At 41.5% G+C, this 21,533-nt stretch overlaps 1 protein-coding gene across 1 annotated transcript in view; it reads left to right on the top strand.

Annotated features, from left to right (window-relative positions):
* LOC138611130 (voltage-gated inwardly rectifying potassium channel KCNH6-like) overlaps positions 1–21,533 on the top strand; it is a 141,878-nt gene that overhangs the window by 37,287 nt on the left and 83,058 nt on the right. Inside the window, exons 3-7 of the mRNA XM_069684082.1 lie at positions 2,694–2,858; positions 3,325–3,694; positions 6,547–6,719; positions 9,807–9,886; positions 11,390–11,512. Of these exons, the coding sequence (XP_069540183.1) occupies positions 2,694–2,858; positions 3,325–3,694; positions 6,547–6,719; positions 9,807–9,886; positions 11,390–11,512 (911 nt within the window). The remainder of the gene's footprint in view (positions 1–2,693; positions 2,859–3,324; positions 3,695–6,546; positions 6,720–9,806; positions 9,887–11,389; positions 11,513–21,533) is intronic.

Genomic DNA, 21,533 nt, shown 5'->3' with positions numbered 1-21,533 from the left:
AGGAGACACAGGTCATCTGGAGGGGCTGCAAGCAGAGGTACTGAAGATTAGCTCAGCTTGTTATTAGGTCAGTGTTCTTTCATATCCCATCCAACTCAAAATACAATCAAATGTATTTGAATTTTATTAATTTCGATAAACCCCTTGAGATGTATCATCTCTTTACAAGAGGGTCCTAACAGAAAAGCTGCAACATGACATCAATGAATGAATCTAATATGAACAGGTGAATTATTCCAATCCAAAGGAGCTTTAAACCTAAAAGCGGACTGCAGATTGTTTTCTTAGCATGAGGGATAGAAAAATAATAAATCTGAGTGGAGTTCTATTTTTTAATATATTGGAGGAGTACTCCTTGTTTGAAGGAAAGGAGCATTTCTCAGAACATCATGACGCAGTGACCTGTAGAGTAATGTGCTTTGAGTGGTGGGAAGACTAGAAAGGAGCTGTGTAAGTGAAGTCCATCAAGTAAGTCTCCATGTTGTTTGAGTTTTAGTAAAGTGATCCAGTCAGTCACCTGTAAAAAGTCATCAGGTGTTCCTGTTCCTCTGTCTGTGTCACAGACTCCGCCCCCTTTAAACGCAGACAGTGACGTCTGACATCAGTCTGATCACTGAGTTCTTCATCATCACCAGCTTTAATCCAACATAGAGGCAGAGTTTCATCTACTGCGTTAAGTTCAGACACCAAGTCTCTCCTGATTAAATGACTTTATTATTCTAAAGGGTCAGAACAGTTCAGGCTTTAGTCTCAATATCAGCTCATTGACGATTATGACATCTGAAACACGCCTGCTTATTAAGTCTGTGTGTGTGTGTGTGTGTGTGTGTGTGTGTGTGTGTGTGTGTGTGTGTGTGTGTGTCCGGTGTGTGTGCTCTGTAGCAGATGGTCCTCCAGTTGTGTCATTTTGATATCAATATTAAAGTAGAATAAGTTAGCATGTAGCTATTCTAATCCATCCTGGCTGTCAATCTAGCTCAACACAAAGTCCCCTCTCCTGTCCTTCACACACTGAACACACACTATCATCATCATCATCATCAGCGGTCACTGGGGGATGAGTATGACCATTATTGGTCCTTGTGGGTCTTCAGGTGGGCGTAGAGGCTGATTCTGGAGCCTCATGTTTTGGTGCAGTGTGGGCGGGGTCGAGCAGCGGTGGTGTTTGGTATGGTTTGGGCCTTTTTGGTGGAGCAGCTCTCCTTTCTCAGTCTGCGTCTTCCCTCTGCGGTGCGGTGAAGGTTGTTCTTGTATAGTGCAGCACCCTCAAAAACAAGTTTCCTCCAAGACGCCCTATTGGATGCTGTGATTTCCCAGGTGTTGAGGTCTATATGGCACATTTTAATGTCCGTCTTGATGTTGTTCTTATACCTTTTCTTCTGGCATCCCGGCGATGTTGTCCTGTGAGCAGCTGGGAGTAGAGGACTTGTTTTGGGAGGAGAGAGTCAGGCATACAGATGACATGTCTGGTCCATCTCAGCTGGTGTTGGGCAATGGTGGCAGAGATGATGGGGATGTTTGCTTCAGCCAGTCTGCATATGGATTTTTTCCGTGGCACCGCTGGTGATGTGCCTCAGGTGCCTTTAGGTACCAGCTGCACGTGGTCCAGGTTTCTGATCTGCACAGTAGGGTGGGCATCACAACTGCCTTGTAGACAAGGATTATGGCCCTGGTTTGGAGGTCATAGTTTTCAAAGACCCTTCTCTCAGTTTTAAAAAAGCCCCACTGGCACAGCTGAGCCGGTGGTGTTGTGTCATCGTTAATGTCAGCTTTGGATTAAAGGATGCTGCTGAGATATTTGAGGTGGTTCACATTTTCCAGTCTGGTGTTGTCAGCTGTTATAGTTGGGGAAAGGGCAGGAGAATTTGTATTTCTGTTATATGGTGGCTGATGGAGGATCTGAGTCTATTTATGTTGACCAGACCAACCTACTTATATGCCATTGCGAAGGCATCCAAAGTGGTCTGCAGGTCCTCTTTTGAATTGGTCACACGGGCATTGTCTATGATGGAAAGGGTGGAGGATCTGCTTTTTGCTTTGAACCTGTTGGCGGTCAGAAGTTGTCCATCAGTCCTGGACATGACTCTGACTCCTTCAGGTAGGTGCTAACCCAGGAGATGGAGGATAGTGGCATGAAGATGGGGAACAGGGTGTGTGTAATGACAGAACCCTGCTTGACTCCAGTGTGAACCCTAAAGGGTTCTGTTTCCTCTCCATTGCTACTGAGTACTGTGGCCAATTTTTGCCAGAACCAGCCAGAGTGCTTGACGGTTCACAGAATCTAAGGCTTTGGTGAGGTCTATGAAGGCCATTTGGTAGTGGATTTTGTTCCCGGCATTTTTCTTGCAGTTGGCAAAGAATGAAGATCCATGGTGCCTCTGTTTGGGCGAAATCCACTCTTGGACTCGGAAAGGATGTTTTCTGACAGGAAAAGGAGTCTGCTCAAATTTTCTCAGTGGTAGACAGGAGGGAAATGTTAGTTAATTTGTCCAGTCTGCCTTGTCATCCTTCTTAAGGCAGAGACAATTAGGACATGTCTGAGTTGCAATTCTGGCTGTGTGGTGGTACTTGATGTTTCTGCTTGATGTCTCCATCTAGAGGAAATATTCAGAAATACATGAAGCCGATTCCAAACAGATGATGGCCACATGTTGTGTGTGTGTGTGTGTGTGTGTGTGTGTGTGTTTTTGCAGGAGTGTGTTTCCACTGTGTGATTGACGTAGTTCCAGTAAAGAATGAAGATGGCCTCGTCATCATGTTCATTCTGAACTTTGACCTTCCCACTGACCCTGGACCCACCAACAGCTCGCCGGCTCGAGAGCTCAACAGAGTGCTGTGGATCCCCTGGCTCACCCTGGGTGAGTTTAATACACACTGTAAACACTTAATTCATACTGATGATATACCGCTACACTCAACCAGCATAAGTGTTCCTGTGGGGTCTTTGATTCATGTTCTTGAAGCTGAATAAACTTTTATTACAAAGGGAAACTTTCCACATTTGATCTGTACATCTGTGGTACAGGTGTAGTTAAGAACTTAGTTTGTATTTTTCCATAGGAAGCCCATTCATACTGATGATATACCGCTACACTCAAGCAGCGTAAGTGTTCCTGTGGGGTCTTTGATTCATGTTCTTGAAGCTGAATAAACTTTTATTACAAAGGGAAACTTTCCACATTTGATCTGTACATCTGTGGTACAGGTGTAGTTAAGAACTTAGTTTGTATTTTTCCATAGGAAGCCCATCAACATAAATTAACTGCAACTAGCATCTATTGTCAGATAATCTGCAGATATTTGATTAATTGATTTATCCTCCAGCTCGGCGGCAGCGACTGCGCCTCCTCCTGCGCTCCCTTAGCTCCAGCTCAGGCGTCCTCTCAGCAGACACAGAGCTTGGTGCCCCCCTCCCCCCACTCGGACACGAGTCTGTGGCCCTGGACAAACTGCTGTCCTTCCCTGAGAGACAGCAGCTGGAGGAGGCCGGAGCTGGACTGCTGTTGTGGGACAAAAAGGATGAGGAGGAGAAGGAGGAAGGAGAAAGGAGAGGAGGGGGAGAAAGGGAAGGCTTGGTGGAAACCAGGAGAAGAAGCGAGGAAGGAGGAGGAGGGAAGAGAGGGAGGGAGCTGCCCCCGACTCCAACCTCAGCTCCCCCAACACTGACCCTGGCCTCCTCACATCTTCCAACAAGGTGATTCAGTATTTCAACATGTTGAGATTATATTAACTGAATAAAACCTGTGACTGGTGAGCCTTTAACGAGGGAGTTCAAACTGCAACAACTACTAACATCAGTCTTCCCCATAGTATCATCATTGTTGTTGCTAATGCTAATAGTAGACCTGTTGACTTCAACTGTTACAATTACTATCATCAGCCTTTATCATTATCGGTTCTTGCTCATCTTTACACTAGTGTACCACTAAGTATGTATTACCTGTTGTTGTTGTTGATGTAACAAGAACATGTGGTGGTGGTGGTGTTGTTGTTGCTCTGTCTGCCTGTTTCTTATCCTGCTGCAATAATCATGCTGTCTAATCAGCATCCTGATATGCCACACCTGTGAGGTGGATGGATTATCTCGGCGAAGGAGAAGTGCTCACTAACACAGATTTAGACACATTTGTGAACAATATATATCATCGGCACAACGGTGATAAGATACATTATGAAATCAGCTAAATAAATGACCTACAGGAAGCATGTGTAGTGAAAATAGCATTAGTCCAAGGACTGAACCCTGGGGAACTCCACACAGCAGAGGAGCAGAGGAGGACACATGGTCGTTGACGCAGACTTAATATCTGTTACTCAAATATGAATGAAACCAGTTTAAAGCTGTTCCAGAGATGCTAACCCAGTTTAGTAACCTATCCAGTAATATGGCATGATAGATGGTGACGCAGGCAGCGGTTAGGGCCAGAAGAATGAGGGAGTATTCACGTTTGTCTGCATGCATGAGAATGTAATTAGTGACTCTCAGTGGTGTACTGGAACAAAGTAAAAGTACTTCGTAACAGTACGTCAGTATTTTCTCTGAGTATCTGTACTTTACTTGAGTTTTTACATTTCTGACAACTTCTACTTTAACTCGTTAAATTTCCCCGAACAGTCTTCGTTACTTCGGCAATCGGGAGACATTTGTTGGTCTAATGAGTTTGGACTTTTAACTGAAAATCCGTCTTTAAATGAACAGAAACTGAGATGTTAAACACTGATGGTGGCAGTAAAGCAACATTGTGGACGCCAACTGGTGTAAAAACCTCGAAGAAGAAGAAGAAGATTATTATCTTCCCTGCTCCTTTTTCTCTGCTCCGCCGGTGCAGTGTCACTTCGCCTGCACTTTGCCGATCTCTCTCTCTCGCTAAACCACTCACTCACTACGTCCATGCCCCCCTGCAAGTTACAGCAGGAGGAGAGAGATGTTGCAGTGATCATTGTGGAAATAAACAGTATCTCCTGGTTGTTCCAAAACAGCAATAAGAGTAAGAAGACCCTGAAGTCATTTCTCCAAAAAGTTCCACTCATAAGATTCATTCTCTTTTTTTAAAGATTATTTTTTGGGCGTTTTGCCTTAATTGATAGGACAGCTGAAGATAGACAGTAAATGTTGGGAGAAGAGAGTGGGGGATGACATGCACCAAATGATTGGCAGGCTGGGAGTCTAACCTGTGATCAGTGCGAAGAGGACTGTAGCCACTGTATTATGGGGCGCCCACTCATAAGATCCTGCATGTTTCTCTTCATCATGATAGAAGGTGCTATTGATTAGCACGCCATTATTGTGTGATCACACAGCATGTGAGTCAGACAGACAGACAGACAGACAGACAGACAGACAGACAGACAGGCGGGCAGGCAGGCAGACAGACAGGCGGGCAGGCAGGCAGACAGACAGGCGGGCAGGCAGGCAGACAGAAAGGCGGGCAGGCAGACAGACAGACAGGCAGGCAGGCAGGCAGGCAGGCAGGCAGGCAGGCAGGCAGGCGGCCAGACAGACAGACAGGCAGGCAGACAGGCAGACGGACAAACGTAGATGATAAATAGAGAAAGAGACCAGCAGCAGCAGAGGATAAGAGCTAAACAGCAGACACCTCATTAATGTATCTGTGTTGTGATTGTATCAAACCCTCTGTAATATTACAATACACTTATAACATAAATGCATTTAACTTATTCTCCAACTCTAATTATTCAATGTTTAATAATAGCAGCTGTGCATCAGATGTGAGGTACACACCTCAAATGATTGGATATGATGAAGACGTGTTTCTGATGTAAATAAGGCCCAGAGTGCATAAACAGCATCCACTTTCTTATTAACATCATGTACTTGTACTTTTACTTTCAATACTTAAGTACAATTGATATGAGAAAAATACGTTTGATACTTTGATAGAACAGCTGACTTTTACTTCTACTTTTTTTTGGTTTGATACTTTGACTCAAGTGTGGCTTTCATGGACTTTATCCACCGCTGGTGACTCTTTGTAACGCTGTCTCAGTGCTGTGTGCGAAAGCAAGATTTTAATTTATCAAAGACATTATGACCATAAATAAACTTTAGAAGTTGGCGTGTGACAACTTTTTAGAGGATTTTTGATGAACTGTTTGTCCGTCCACTAACAGTTTGTTCCACTGACAGGCTCAGCTTGTTATTCTAAGCTGTTACATTGCTCTCGACAAAGACACCAGACTCCATTGACAAAAACAGTAATTTTGTAGAACATGGTAGATGCTGGTCTAGATTAGTGGTTATCCATCTAAAAGACTTCCACCAACTGAGGTTAAAAGTACCCGTTTAAACGCCTAAAGACTGAACCTTAAAACAAAATGAAGTTGAAATAAAATTCAAATGCAACAATAAGTCACCAAAACATCTTTAGACTGATAACTTCAGATCTAGTACTTCTACACTTTCCTCCTCCTCCTTATAATGTACTGATTATCAGTGTCTATTTCTTTCCTTGTGTGTGAAGCCCATTGAAGGCTCCACCTGGTCACTAACAGAGTCTCCTTGTTTCCTCACACTGTGTGCAGGAGGGAGGACAGAGGAAGAGGAGGAGAGAAAGACGACTGCCTCTTCCTCATCAGTCGTCCCTCCAGCCGGCTGGATGGCAGCTGTGCCAGCCTGAAACACTCGTCCTCAGTGGACGACATCAAGAGTGGACAGAGTTATTGGGACAAGAGGCTGCAGCTCAGACACAGCTGTACTGGTGAGAAGTAAACTGACTTTAATTTTCCTGTATGTTCACAACTGATCCAACAGACACAAGCTGCTGGTCACTGAAGCACCCAAATTGAGTGACTCAAACAAAGTCCTCCAGAGAAATACTGCAGAAAGGTTCTCTTCAAAGTAAATAAAGTTGAGTCTAAGTCTAAGTCTAAGTCTAAATATGTGTCAGTAGAAACTGATTTTGAAATGTTTATATTTGAATTTGAAATGCTCAAATCATAGGTGCTGCTGTTTGGCCAAAGAGGAGTGCTGTGAATCTGCGCTCGATTGCTCTTCCTCATCAGCCGGATGTGTGTCTCAGAAAACTGAAATTGAATTTCAAGAACTGAATTTGAATTGTAAAAACTGAATGTGGAATTTGAATTTTCAGATCTGAATTTAATTTCAGATAATTACATTCAGTTTCAAACTAATAAATTCAGTTTCAAACTAATAAATTCAGTTTCAAATTGTGTGATTCAAATTCAAATTTAACTTTTAGTCGAGCATTTCAAATTCAAATATAAAGAAATCTAATATAAAGTGTGAGACACACCTTTATTATTTCAAACCTGGGATGACTTGATAAAGTTGATAGTATCGGTCATCTTAAACAAACAGCAGTTATCCCCGGCCTCTTCCCTCCAGAGATCTACCCACATACTAAAAGTAGAAGGTACATTATGACCATTGACAGGTAACGTGAATAAAATTGATTACAGTGGCCCCTGTCAGTGGGTGGGAGATGTTAGGCAGCAAGGGAATATTTTGTCCTTGAAGTTGACGTGTTGGAAGCAGGACAAATGGGTGAGTGTGAGGATGTGAGCGACAAGGGCCACATTTTGATGGCTAGACGCCTGGGTCAGAGCATCTCCAAACATGCAGCTCTTGTGGGGTGTTCCTGGTCTGCAGGGGTCAGGACTGACCAAAAGTGGTCCAAAGAAGGACAACCAGTGAACCGGTGACAGTGTCATGGGCGGCCAAGGCTCAGTGATGCATGTGGGGAGTGAAGGCTGGCCCATGTGGTCCGATCCAACAGAAGAGCTACTGAAGCTCAAACTGCTGAAAGAGTTCATGCTGGTTCTGATAGAAAGGTGTCAGAACACACAGAGCATCACAGTCTGTTGTGTATGGGGCTGTGTAGCTGCAGACCGGTCAGGGTGCCAATGCTGACCCCTGTCCACCACTGAAAGCGCCTACAATGGGCACGTGAGCATCAGAACTGGACCAGGGAGCGATGGAAGAAGGCGGCTGATGAGTCACGTTTTCTTTTGCATCATGTAAATGGACTGAACTTATATAGCGCTTTTCTAGTCTTTGCGACCACTCAAAGCTGCTTTTACACTACATATCACATTCACCCATTCACACACTGATGGCAGAGGCTGCTACCTAAAGTGCCCAACTGTCAATCAGTTATCACATTCATACACGTTGGCTATGCCACCGGGAGCAATTTGGGGTTCAGTGTCTTGCCCAAGGACACTTCTACATGTAGCCTGGGGGAGCTGGGGATCGAACCTCCGACCTTCTGATTGAAAGACGACCGACTCTGAGCCACAGCCGCCCCATGTGGATGGCCAGGTGTGCGTGCGTCTCTTACCTGGGGAAGACATGGCACCAGGATGCTTCTCGCTCCTCACTCGAACCGGAGGTAGTTCCGGAGCTGCCATATTAAGGATCGTCTCAAAGCTCTTATCGCTGCTCGGAGGAGCGAGGATCGAGGAAAGGGGAGGGAATTCGGAGGAGCGATAAGCGAGGATACATGAGAGCAGCCTCCACAGAAGTCTTTTACTGGCCAACACGCCCCCTTATTAGAGATCAGTTAGTGATTGGACGCTGCAGCAGATCGGACTGATGTGAAACTTCACATCACCAGAGTTTCATACGGCAGAGAGGAAGAAGCGCACCTTAAAACAGACTTTACAGGGCGCCTTGAAACCGACTATAAACAACGTCGGTATAATGAGTAGGTATTTGGAAAACTGTGATCGTTTAGAACGAAATATTGATCATATCGTAAAATATATAAAATGCAGTGAATAACTGCAGATTTGATTTGTTTTCTGAGTCAACATCTGAGTGAAAATAAGTTAATTGTCTAAAAATCAAAAGTAGCAAAAACAGATTCATTTCTATTTAATTTAATTTAAAAAAAATACCTCTTGTCATGATCAGTTATTTCCCTGCTAACTTTTATTACGGATGAATGAATGAATTCAGAGGGAGCAGGAGAGTCTCTCTGTCAGCAGGTAACACTTTTTACGTGTGAGACTGATCATCAGTGAGGTCGGGTTTGATCAGAGTGACGTGATTTCTATTTATCCTGAAACTTTTAGCCTAATCAATAATTTTCATTGTTCATGAACAGACAGTATTTGGGCTTATTAAATAATTAATTCAGATCAGATGATCAGTGATCGAAAATGTAAATAATGAACAAATAATATAAAGGCATAGTGCTGGTAAGAAATGTCCGTATGACTCTGCAGCAGGAACACAGACTGCAGCCTGTTCTTCATGTGCAGGTGTTTGTTACACAGCTAACAGCATACAGAGAGGAAACACTGTTACTGTGTGTTTTATTAGAATTAATACAGTGCACATGTGTACAGACACAAACAGCTGTTAAAGCAGACTGACAGCTGATCCAGCGGTGATCAGCTGACGCGATCATCACAAACGGACGTCGCAGCACGTGACGCTTCATAGAAAAGGACTTCTCATGTCTCTTAAAAAACATTCCCTTGTTTCCTCCCTCCTCTCTTGGTTTCCTCACGTCACTCCATGCATCCCTGGGAGGGACTAAGACGCAAGTAAAAGAAGCAAGTGAAGGAAGCATGGATGCAATTTAAGAGACATGAGAAGCAGCCAGAGAGTAAATGAAACCTGCTGATCTCTGAAGCTGGAGGACTAATAACATCCATCACACTCACAGCGATCTAAACTCACTCTGATCTCATCCTGACAGGCCCAAAACTTTTCTCCTTTCATGATCAACTACAATGTCTGATGATCACAAGCATTTCTATTCCTCTGTGGTGAACTGAACATACTGAACAACATAGTCTCCCTCCTCCTCTCTCAGCAGGTATGGTCACCATCAGGAAGAGCAGCGTACCTGTGGGGACGTCAGACACTGACCTGCGCTGCCGGACCAACAGCCAGGTATCACACACACGCACACATACACACACACTCACAGTGTTACCTCCTATCATGTAAGGTAACTGAATAATTAGTGATAAGTGATTTTATTATATACATATTTTTAGTGTACAGACCTGCCAACCTTGTCAAAATATTTTGAGTACCACTTGTGTTGTGCGGCTTTTTTTCGCAGACTTTTGCAACTCCATTGCTTTGCACGCAGTAATTTCCACATTCACTGGCTGGAAATCGGTTATAAAAAAAACAATAAAACCTATATTTTTGATTACAATACCTTTAATAAAGAGCCACAAGTTAACTGCATTGAATTATTTCAATACTTCAATTTCAATACTTATTTAATTAAAATTAATTAAAAATAATTTTAATATGTATTTAATTAAAATGGTAATAATTTATTTTGTATATTGCAATAGGTGTTTTTGTTTTTAAGAATGTAATAATTAAATTGGCTTACAGCACATATGCACACATCACCGGGGCTAATTTATATATTACCTGCAGCTCCCTGGTGGCTTATGTCAACATCATAATTGCACACTGTGCAAAATGCATGATGAGGAACTTTAGAGGGTCGGAAGCATGGCCACTGTTCTTGATATTTACTCAAAAACTTCTGGGGGACATGGACCCTCTTCTTTTTGGCAGGTCTGCTGCCCTGTCCCTCCCTGTCTTTGTCTTCCTCATCTGCCATGATAGTGGTTGCAAAAGGTGCTGCAAAAGATTTGTTGGCTACATGTTTAAACTGTATAAATAATCACATTCCTCCTTATATACAGGCCTACTTTATCTGCAATGGATATATATAAAGGCTAAAATACACACACACACACACACACAAAGATGCACCGCTGCCTCTTCTTTCTCTTTTTTCTTTGACGATGCTTTGGGGTCATTAGGGGAACATGATCGATAGATTTGCTAAGAAAAAAACCTTGCAAATCTTTTTTTTTCTTTTTTTCACTTAGACTTCGGCTCGAATGTTTCCACAGTGAAAGTAACGTTACGCGTAACGGTTCACATTTGCCAAAAGCTGGCAGGTCCGCTGACACACACACACACAAACACACACACAGTTTACCTTTTTAAGAGCCAACTGCAGCGATGGGGGGAACGGAGGACAGAGAGGGAGGCAGAGGACAGGAGGAGGCACGTAGGAGGGGGGCGGGGATGTTACGCTATAGGTTCGGCAGACTCGTTATTCTCCACTTTTCTACAATGATTGGCTGAAACTGCTTCACCACGCTGCTGCATCGTGTTGTCAGACATGAGTACCGCACGTGCACATTTGTCACAGAACTCACATGTCCGCAGCTTTTTGCGTAGTTTAGAGGGGCGAGTCGTACCAGCGTATTTAGATGTCGAATTGCGTACTTGCTACACAAAATGCGTACAGGTTGGCAGGACTGCTTATATAGTATTTATGTGTGTGTGTGTGTGTGTGTGTGTGTGTGTGTGTGTGTGTGTGTGTGTGTTTTTGTGTATGTGCGTGGGACGCAGCAGATGACCCAGAGCCTCTTGGACACAAAGACAGACACCTTCGTGGCGTTACCTCCGGGTGAAATCAGACCTCCCAGCAAACTGATGGACAGAACTCACCATGTCACCGAGAAGGTCACTCAGGTCAGCACGGCCTCCCAGGCCTCAGTTTTGAAACACTCCAGCTGTATAGCCATCATGTGTGGTTCTTTGGGGAGGTCAGGGCCCGATGCCAGCAGACTCATGTGCCAATAATCCTGTTCAAAGGGTCAAAAGGTAAAAAACCAAGATGGTTGAAGCTGCTAGTTTTGCTGCAAACAGTAGCTCACAAAGCAGAGGTGTCTCCATCTACTATTCAGTCTGTTCTCCCCCAGGTGATGTTGTGACCTCAGACAGGATGGTGTTCTCTGACTCACCTTGGAGATCTGCAGGTTGTGTTTAACCTGTTTGAATAAATGTTAGAGACGTCTGACTGCACAAGTACTGCAAAGTATGCTTGTTTAGATGTATATACAGGTTGTAATGTAAGGACACCTTTAAAACGCTGTTGTAAGTCAGTCGGTCAAACAGAAGCGGTTTGAATGAAGGTTAATGTTCCAGCTACATACACACACAACCCCCCTCTCCGACTTTCAGCTGTTTCCCTTAGGAAGGGAGAGGGCAGATATTTCTGTTGGGGGGCAGATGATTAATGGGGGGCACCCGCTGATATACATACAGTTTCTGGGGGCGATTTGATGACATCACAAACGTCCTTCTGTGTAAGGACACCTGGACAATACAGAAGCGCCGTACTCTCAGACAGCTGGGGTATTTTGTCCCTCTTGTGGTATTTCTTTTTTACAATACCTTTTTTTTTAACTTGTTTACTTTTTTGTTTTTATCTTTGTTTTTCTCACATGTGTATGTTACCATGGTAACCTTGGTTCTATGAGCGGCTCAGAATGTCAAGCCTCCATGCGTGAAGTTATGTGACAAATTAAATTTAAATTCTTTCACTTATCACCTGGAGGTTGTGTGCTCCTAAAGAGATCATCATTTTAATGTAAAGCAGTCTGTTCTGCTTCTTGGCTCAGATTTAACACTGAACTAAAGAGGCAGGAGAAGTGTGCATGCAGCCTGAGCATTGTCAGAAACCAGCGGCCACATCACTTTGCTTAAAGATGTTTATTATTACAAGAGTGAAAAGAACACAAGGAAATGTCCCTCCTTGACATCAGTCTTTCTTGAGTTCAATTAAGATGTAGACACCTGGTGAAAAGAGAGGAAGGATGAAAGAGTGAGCAAGACAAAAACAGACATCATCTCTGTCCACCTGTGAAGCTGTGACGATTCTGACTCTTGATTTGAAACAAAGGTTGTGATGTCACATAAGGATGTTCTTTATTTCCTGGTGTTCTCAGAACAAAGACCTGACCTTCTTTTAACTCTCTGTAGATCAGCAGGTGTTTCTTTTCTTCGTGAGCTGTGAGGATGTCCTCCACGCTGCTTCAGTTTCAGATCAGAGCGCCCTGCAGGCCGTTGTGAATACCTTATTATTACTGAGTTATTACTGAGTGATTACTGAGTTCTTAATGAGTGATTTCTGGGTTATTACGTTGTTATTCCTGAGTGATTATTGGGTTATTACTGAGTGATTACTGGGATATTACGTTGTTATTACTGAGTGATTACTGAGTGATTACTGGGTTATTACGTTGTTAGTACTGAGTGATTACTGGGTTATTACTGTGTTATTCCTGAGTGATTACTGGGTTATTACGTTGTTATTACTGAGTTATTACTGGGTGATTACTGAGTGATTACTGAGTGATTACGGGGTGATTACTGAGTGATTACTGAGTTTTACTGAGTTATTACTGAGTGATTACTGGGATATTACTGTGTTATTACTGAGTGATTACTGAGTTATTACTGAGTCATTACTGGGTGATTACTGGGTGATTACTGAATTATTCCTAAGTGATTATTGGGTTATTACTGAGTGATTACTGGGTTATTACGTTGTTATTACTGAGTGATTACTGGGTGATTACTGAGTTCTTACTGAGTGATAACGTTGTTATTACTGAGTGAGTACTGGGTTATTACTGTGTTATTCCTGAGTGATTATTGGGTTATTCCTGAGTGATTACTGGGTTATTACGTTGTTATTACTGAGTGATTACTGGGTTATTACTGAGTGATTACTGGGTTATTACTGTGTTACCCCTGAGTGCTTACTGGGTTATTACGTTGTTATTACTGAGTGATTTCTTGGATATTACTGTGTTATTACTGAGTGATTACTGAGTTATTACTGAGTCATTACTGGTGATTACTGAGCTATTACTGAGTGATTTCTGAATGATTACTGAGTTCTTACCGAGTGATTTCTGGGTTATTACGTTGTTATTACTGAGTGATTACTGGGTGATTACTGAGTTCTTACTGAGTTCTTACTGAGTGATAACATTGTTATTACTGAGTGAGTACTGGGTTATTACTGTGTTATTCCTGAGTGATTATTGGTTTATTACTGAGTGATTACTGGGTTATTACGTTGTTATTACTGAGTGATTACTGGGTGATTACTGAGTGATTACCGAGTTTTACTGAGTGATTACTGGGTGATTTCTGAGTTATTCCTAAGTGATTATTGGTTTATTACTGAGTGATTACTGGGTTATTATGTTGTTATTACTGAGTGATTACTGGGTTATTACGTTGTTATTACTGAGTGATTACTGGGTGATTACTGAGTGATTACTGAGTTTTACTGAGTGATTACTGGGTGATTACTGGGTTATTACGTTGTTATTACTGAGTGATTACTGGGTGATTACTGAGTTCTTACTGAGTTCTTACTGAGTGATAACATTGTTATTACTGAGTGAGTACTGGGTTATTACTGTGTTATTCCTGAGTGATTATTGGTTTATCACTGAGTGATTAGTGTGTTATTTCTGAGTGATTACTGGGTTATTACTGTGTTATTCCTGAGTGATTACTGGCTTATTACGTTGTTATTACTGAGTTATTACTGAGTTATTACTGGGTGATTACTGAGTGATTACTGAGTTTAACTGAGTCATTACTGGGTGATTACTGAGTTCTTACTGAGTGATTTCTGGGTTATTACGTTGTTATTACTGAGTGATTACTGGGTGATTACTGAGTTCTTACTGAGTTCTTACTGAGTTCTTACTGAGTGATAACATTGTTATTACTGAGTGAGTACTGGGTTATTACTGTGTTATTCCTGAGTGATTATTGGTTTATTACTGAGTGATTACTGGGTTATTACGTTGTTATTACTGAGTGATTACTGGGTGATTACTGAGTGATTACCGAGTTTTACTGAGTGATTACTGGGTGATTTCTGAGTTATTCCTAAGTGATTATTGGTTTATTACTGAGTGATTACTGGGTTATTATGTTGTTATTACTGAGTGATTACTGGGTTATTACGTTGTTATTACTGAGTGATTACTGGGTGATTACTGAGTGATTACTGAGTTTTACTGAGTGATTACTGGGTGATTACTGGGTTATTACGTTGTTATTACTGAGTTTTACTGAGTGATTACTGGGTGATTACTGGGTTATTACGTTGTTATTACTGAGTGATTACTGGGTGATTACTGAGTTCTTACTGAGTTCTTACTGAGTGATAACATTGTTATTACTGAGTGAGTACTGGGTTATTACTGTGTTATTCCTGAGTGATTATTGGTTTATCACTGAGTGATTACTGTGTTATTTCTGAGTGATTACTGGGTTATTACTGTGTTATTCCTGAGTGATTACTGGCTTATTACGTTGTTATTACTGAGTTATTACTGAGTTATTACTGGGTGATTACTGAGTGATTACTGAGTTTAACTGAGTCATTACTGGGTGATTACTGAGTTCTTACTGAGTGATTTCTGGGTTATTACGTTGTTATTCCTGAGTGATTATTGGGTTATTACTGAGTGATTACTGGGTTATTACTGGGTGATTACTGAGTGATTACTGGGTGATTACTGAGTGATTACTGAGTTAATTATTAATGAGTTAGTGTCGCTTGTGTGTTTTAGTTTATCTTCTTTAAAACCAGTGTGCGAAATACCCAGTGGCAGTCGGGGGGTCCCCCCTACCTAGTGTTCCAGCATTATGCTGAAGGCTTACACAGACTCTATACGCAATATACAATATTTCAAGGATGCAAGCCATGGCAATCAGCTAGGATATACACGCGTTGCATGCACATCACCAAGCTTTTTAGAAGTGAATTTAAAGTTAGCAAGAAATGAACTGTGTTTTCTGACATTTTTTCCCGACTTTCTGTGCACATATTTCACCAAGTGTAGCCATGAATCAAAGCAGAAACAAATCCACAGCTTTTCAGTTTGTACGGGATAAGGTTGGCTTCTCTAAAATAAAAATGGATTGTGGATTTGCAACAGCGGCACCCTTGGAGGAAGGCCTTGAAGAGAAACAGTCACATATTCAATGACAATATGCTATAATAGGAAACACCACCACAGTATTTTCTGTAGGCTATTCATATTTGTGAATAAATGTTTTGCAATATGAATAATAGATACTTGACACAGTACGCTTTTAAAATAAATTTTTAGGGACAATTGCAAGTGACAAGTAATTTTTTAAAGATTTTTCTAGAGACGCCCCAAGATTTTGCTGTAGAGGTTTTCAGGGGGTCTCAAGTGTCAATCAAGGGGTCTCGGACCCCCCAAGACCCCCTGTATTTCGCACCCTGTTTAAAACCTATTAGTACAGTGGACTTCTAGGCGAGCATTCAAGAAGGCAGCATAGACCATAAAACTCTCCTGATCAAGTAAAGAAAATCCCACGAAAAACAAGGACACTGTCGCTTACAAGAAATTAGAATGACGTAGAGTGAGTGGGGTGTAAGGCAAGAAAGTTTCGGGAAAAACCTAAAATTGACAAAGACACGAAAGAAAAGAAAAACACAAAGGACAACAAACCCAGCATGGAGAGACTGGAACCTCCCAGAAAGGAGGAAGAGCTAACCACTGCTAAAGGCTTGAGTAAAAACATACAGGATTTGAAATGTGAACTCAAGTAGGAACTGCTGGACTTTAAAAGCTACTTCAGAAATGATATGAAGGAAGAACTTAACCACTTCAAAACAGAGGTTAATCAGACGTTACAAAGTGTTGGTGCTGATGTCCGTAACCATGGTACGAGACTAACTGAGGTAGAGCAACAGGTGGAAGAACTAGAGATGACTAATACTGAGCTGAGAGAGCCTGCTTTACTCTCTCATACAACAGAGCACTCTTCAAGCCAAGATACTGACCTTGAGGGTGGTTCACATCGTAATAATATCCACATATATGGTATTAAAGAAGACAAAGAAGGAACCTCAATGGAGAGATAGACTAACAAATTCAATGAGCACACCGATCACAAGGCCCCAAACCTCAAGACGAAGCCGTTTCAAGGTCTATCCTGGTTAACTTCCAGAGATATGACACTAAAGACAAGATACTTAAAGCAGCCTGGGCAAAGAAGATCATGTATGAGGGGAAAGTGGTTACGTTTCCACACAACTTCCCAGCCGGGGTAAACAGAAAACTGAAAGAGTACAAAGACATTAAAAAGTCCTTAAAGAAAACCAAATATGCTTCTGGACAACATATCCTGCTAAACTGACGATTCATGCTCAAAAGAGCAACCCAACAACAGGAATCAAGATAAATGGACGGCTAACCAATCGCATCAACCTGAAAAGGTCCACACGTCAGGGATGCCCCCTCTCGTCAACCCTTTTCTCACTTTACATTGAACCCTTGGCTCAAGCTATAGGAGAAAATGGTAATATCCAGGGAATTGTTTTAGGCCGGGAGGAACATAAAATTGCATTGTATGCCGATGATATTTTATTATACATTGCAGAACCATACAAGTCTATTTACACACTTCTAAATCTACTTGACACATTTGGCAAATTCTAAGGCTACAAGCTCAACGTACAAAAAACACAAATATTATCATTTAATTGTGGACCATCACCAAGAGGTCGACCGATAGTGGATTTTTAAAGGCCGACATAATAACGATAGTTTGTACGAGGAAAAAGCTGATAGCCGATTAATCGGCCAATATCTCCCCACCCAATGAAAAAAAAAAGAAACTAATTTAAATGAACAATCTTTAGCTTTATTACATATCCTTACACATAACTGTTCAACTGAAAGTCTATGTCAAATAAATAACAAAATAAAAACATAAATCTGGAACAGAACATGAATCTCAAAGAGTAATGAATACCTAAATAAATAAAATAAGTAGTAAAGAAAATATAATCTGCAAATGTAACTCAAATTGTTGTGCCCACATTGTGCCTTTCCTCAGCAAAAGAGTCCCATAGAGGGACTGTGTATCCTTCAGCTGCCATCTAATGTAAGAAACCAGAAACATGTAAATCAATTCAATATAGCTATTAACTAAATAGGTTATCAAATAGATCATGTATATATATATATATAACTGTATTATTTACTTTTATATATTTAATATTTATTTCAATCTACATGAATGATTGAAGTTGCACTTTATCATTTTTAAATTGAAATGATTCTGCATTTGTTTTCTTAAAGTTGCTGATTTAATAAAACCTTTCTGATAAAGTAAAGTTTTACTAAAGTTACAAATTAATGGTTGTTACCATCACTGAAGCTTTCTGGCATATATTTGGGAGAAAAAAATAGAAACACTAATTCAGCAGACACATCTCAAGTAGCATCAAAAAAGTTACCATAAGAGTCTTATATAAAAAGCAAATGTATCGCCCCTGCTTCAGTCTCTTGCTCTTTTCCTTTAACTTTACCTACACGTTGTTGTTCACAACAGTTTGTGTTGACGTGCTTTACTCCTTCAGCAGCCTTATGCAAACGGCAGTTTTTAATAAACCCGTTTTTTGCCACTTCGACTTTGATAATACGTACAGAGTATCCTGAAGTGTGATGTGCTGGATTACATCGTTGGAAATATGTTGGATTTGTTTACATGGCGATGCGCTCTTCCGTGTGGTATATCAGGCCGGATGCTGCGCGTCCCGTTACATTTTTAAATACCACTCTAACAAACTATTAGTTTTCTTCAGCTGAACAGGTCCAAAACAGAAGCCGTCCTACTTGGCACACCACATCAGCTCCGCTCTTCCACCATCACCAATATCACCTTCTCCGGGCAAAGCATCCCCCTTTCCACATCTGTCACCAACCTGGGTGTTAAAATGTACCCCCAACTCACTTTTGACATCCACATCAAACACCTCTGTAAAACATCATTCTACCACCTCAGGAACATTGCCAAACTCCGTCCAATACTCACCCTGGCAGATGCAGAGAAGCTCGTTCACGCCCTTGTCTCCTCCAGGCTCGACTACTGTAATGCACTTCTAATAGGCATCTCTGGAAAGAGCATCCAGAGGCTGCAATATATTCAGAACAGCGCTGCAAGGATCCTGTTAAGGGTCCGCAAATACAATCACATCACCCCCTTTCTAAAATCCCTTCACTGGCTCCCAGTCCCACTCAGAATTGAGTACAAGGTCTCCCTCCTCACTCATCAGTGCATTCACGGGCATGCCCCCCGATACCTGAAAGAACTCCTAACCCTCCAGACCTCCTCATGCACCCGCCGTTCTGCAACCAGGAACACCCTCCAAGTCCCCAGAACCAAGCTCCGCACTATGGGTGATCGGGCCTTTTCCTCTGCAGCTCCGAGGCTGTGGAACACCCTCCCCGACCACCTGAGGGTCCCACAGACTGCAGATGTTTTTAAATGGGACCTAAAAACTTATCTTTTTAAGAAAGCTTTTTGCTAAGTGCCTTTTATAGGCTCTCCTTTTAACACATAAAAATTGTCTTGTTTTATCTTTCTTCTCTGTAGCAATTTGAGATTCCTTAAATATAAAGTGCAATACAAATAAAATGTATTATAGTGTTTGTGCACATTACCGGAGTGAGGAGGATCATAAAAAGTGTGATTTCATGTCATGAATGGACAGTTGATGTTACGTGGTTGGATTATTTAGAAGAGAGAACGTTAAATTGTTAAGTAATTTAATTAACAGTTAAATGATTTATTTTCCTCCCTGCCTGCCTGTCTTGTTTCGTGGAGAGCTGATATTGTTACGTTATATTCCAGAGTTAACTTTTGTGGGGAGAAATGAACTGAAATGAGTCAGATATAATATGAATCACGTACCACTTGTCAGCTGTTCCCCGGTACAGTAAAGGTTTAGCCCCCACCCACTTGTCTCACGGTCTCCACGTACGAGTGGCATTTCATGGTTTTCTAACAGTTGTTAAGAGTATCCTCGGGAGTTACACACGCAAACTTATATTTTCAGCAAAAGTGCCCCTCAAATGATCAGATATGATCCCATTAGTTGTGCTCGGCTTGCACTCACTGCTAGCCAAATTGTAGCGAGCTTGCTAGCTAAACAGAGACAGCAGCATGAGCTCGGCAGAAAAGCAGTGAATGTTCACGATAGTCTAATTCATTAATAATGCAATACTATAAACAACAACCTTATCATGATCATAATTTGTGAATAAAGCTGTGTTATAAAGTTAACTTTCATTAATTATGCCAGGTACCTGTATGTCATGTATTGAGACTCCATTAAAAAGGCGAATGCACGCGATGTACGTCCCCGCCTGAGGCTGCACAGCCATCGGCTACTATCAGAGCCCAGATCCGCCGATGATTATAGTTTTTAATAAGTCCTATCGGGGCCGATTAATCGGCCAAAATGATCAATCGGTCGACCTCTAATTACCAGAGCTTCGACAAAAACCTCCTATCGACTGGTCTCAAAAACCAATTAAATATTTAGGGGTTTGGTTAACTTGTATAAAAGAAACTATGAGGCAGTAAATCTTAGTCCCCGGTTAACACCCTTACTGAGTTTCAGTGCAAGAATTTAGACCTGCCTAAACTGCTTTACTTATTCATGTCCCTACCAGTTAAAATCCCAAACAATCAGCGTCAAACAGATACAATAATTTATATGGAAAGGGAAGAAGCCAACATTAACCATTAGTAAGACTAGAGGTGGAATGTCACTTCCTAATCTCAAGGATTATTACCTTGTGGCCCAAATTAAACCTGTCCTTTTTTGGTATGATAGTGGATATGAAGCCAAGTGGAAGGACATGGAGAGAAGGTGTAAGGACATCCCAATACAAGCAATGATTGGGGATCAGAAATTAGCAACAACCTGTCAGGAGGACTTGAGTCCTTTGGTTTCTATTGCCCTCTCCATTTGGTTTGATGTTATAAAACAATTACATTTATTCACCCAGATTAAAAAGCTCAGATGGGTTGCTTATGACACAGAATTTGTACCAAACAGTATAGACCGCAGATTTAAGTTTTGGATGAATAAAGGAATTACTATTTTCTGTAGAATGGTGGAAAAGAATACATGACAGAGTTTTCAGACACTAAGAGAAAAGTACAATTTAGAAAAACAGGATTTCTTCAGATACTTACAGTTACGCCAGTACTTTTTGAAAGAAATCGGTATAAATGAGACTAATACAGAACCTAGTGAGATAGTACAGCTGATCACACAGGCATACACTGAGGCCTCAAAGTCAGCAATTTTGAAACTTTATCAAGGGTAAGTTAAGGCAAGAGGGACATCTACAAATAATATTAAAGAGAGATTGGAAAAAGGACTACATAATAAAATAACTCCCCAACAATGGGAGAACATATGCTGAGAATGCCTCTTCGACCACTTGTTCTGCATATTGGCATGAATTCTGCTGAAGAACCTGGTTCATTTCTTTATTTCTCCTAATTTGAAAACATGTCTAACCTCATTAGTACATACATGCTGGAGGAGCTGTGGGGAAGTGGGGGCGGATCACTACCACATTTTCTGGGCCTGTCCAACAAATAATGGGATTACGAACCCCATAGACATGCTTATCACTTTCTTTTGGGCGATCTACCAGAAGAAATAACAACAAATGATACATACCTTATGAAAATACTCACGGCTGCCACAAAGAAGGGCAATCACACGTAAATGACTGGTTAGATATTATTAAGGAGATCCATGAGTTGGCAAACCTTTCTGCTACGACTGAGGAATTACCTATATATTGGAAGATGGACAAAATGTATGTGT

This window comes from Semicossyphus pulcher, unplaced genomic scaffold (genome assembly GCF_022749685.1).
Source record: "Semicossyphus pulcher isolate SPU_LCO1_2020_fin unplaced genomic scaffold, fSemPul1.0.p SCAF_7, whole genome shotgun sequence".
Lineage (NCBI taxonomy): Eukaryota > Metazoa > Chordata > Actinopteri > Labriformes > Labridae > Semicossyphus > Semicossyphus pulcher.
This window is presented reverse-complemented; position numbering and strand designations above follow the sequence as displayed.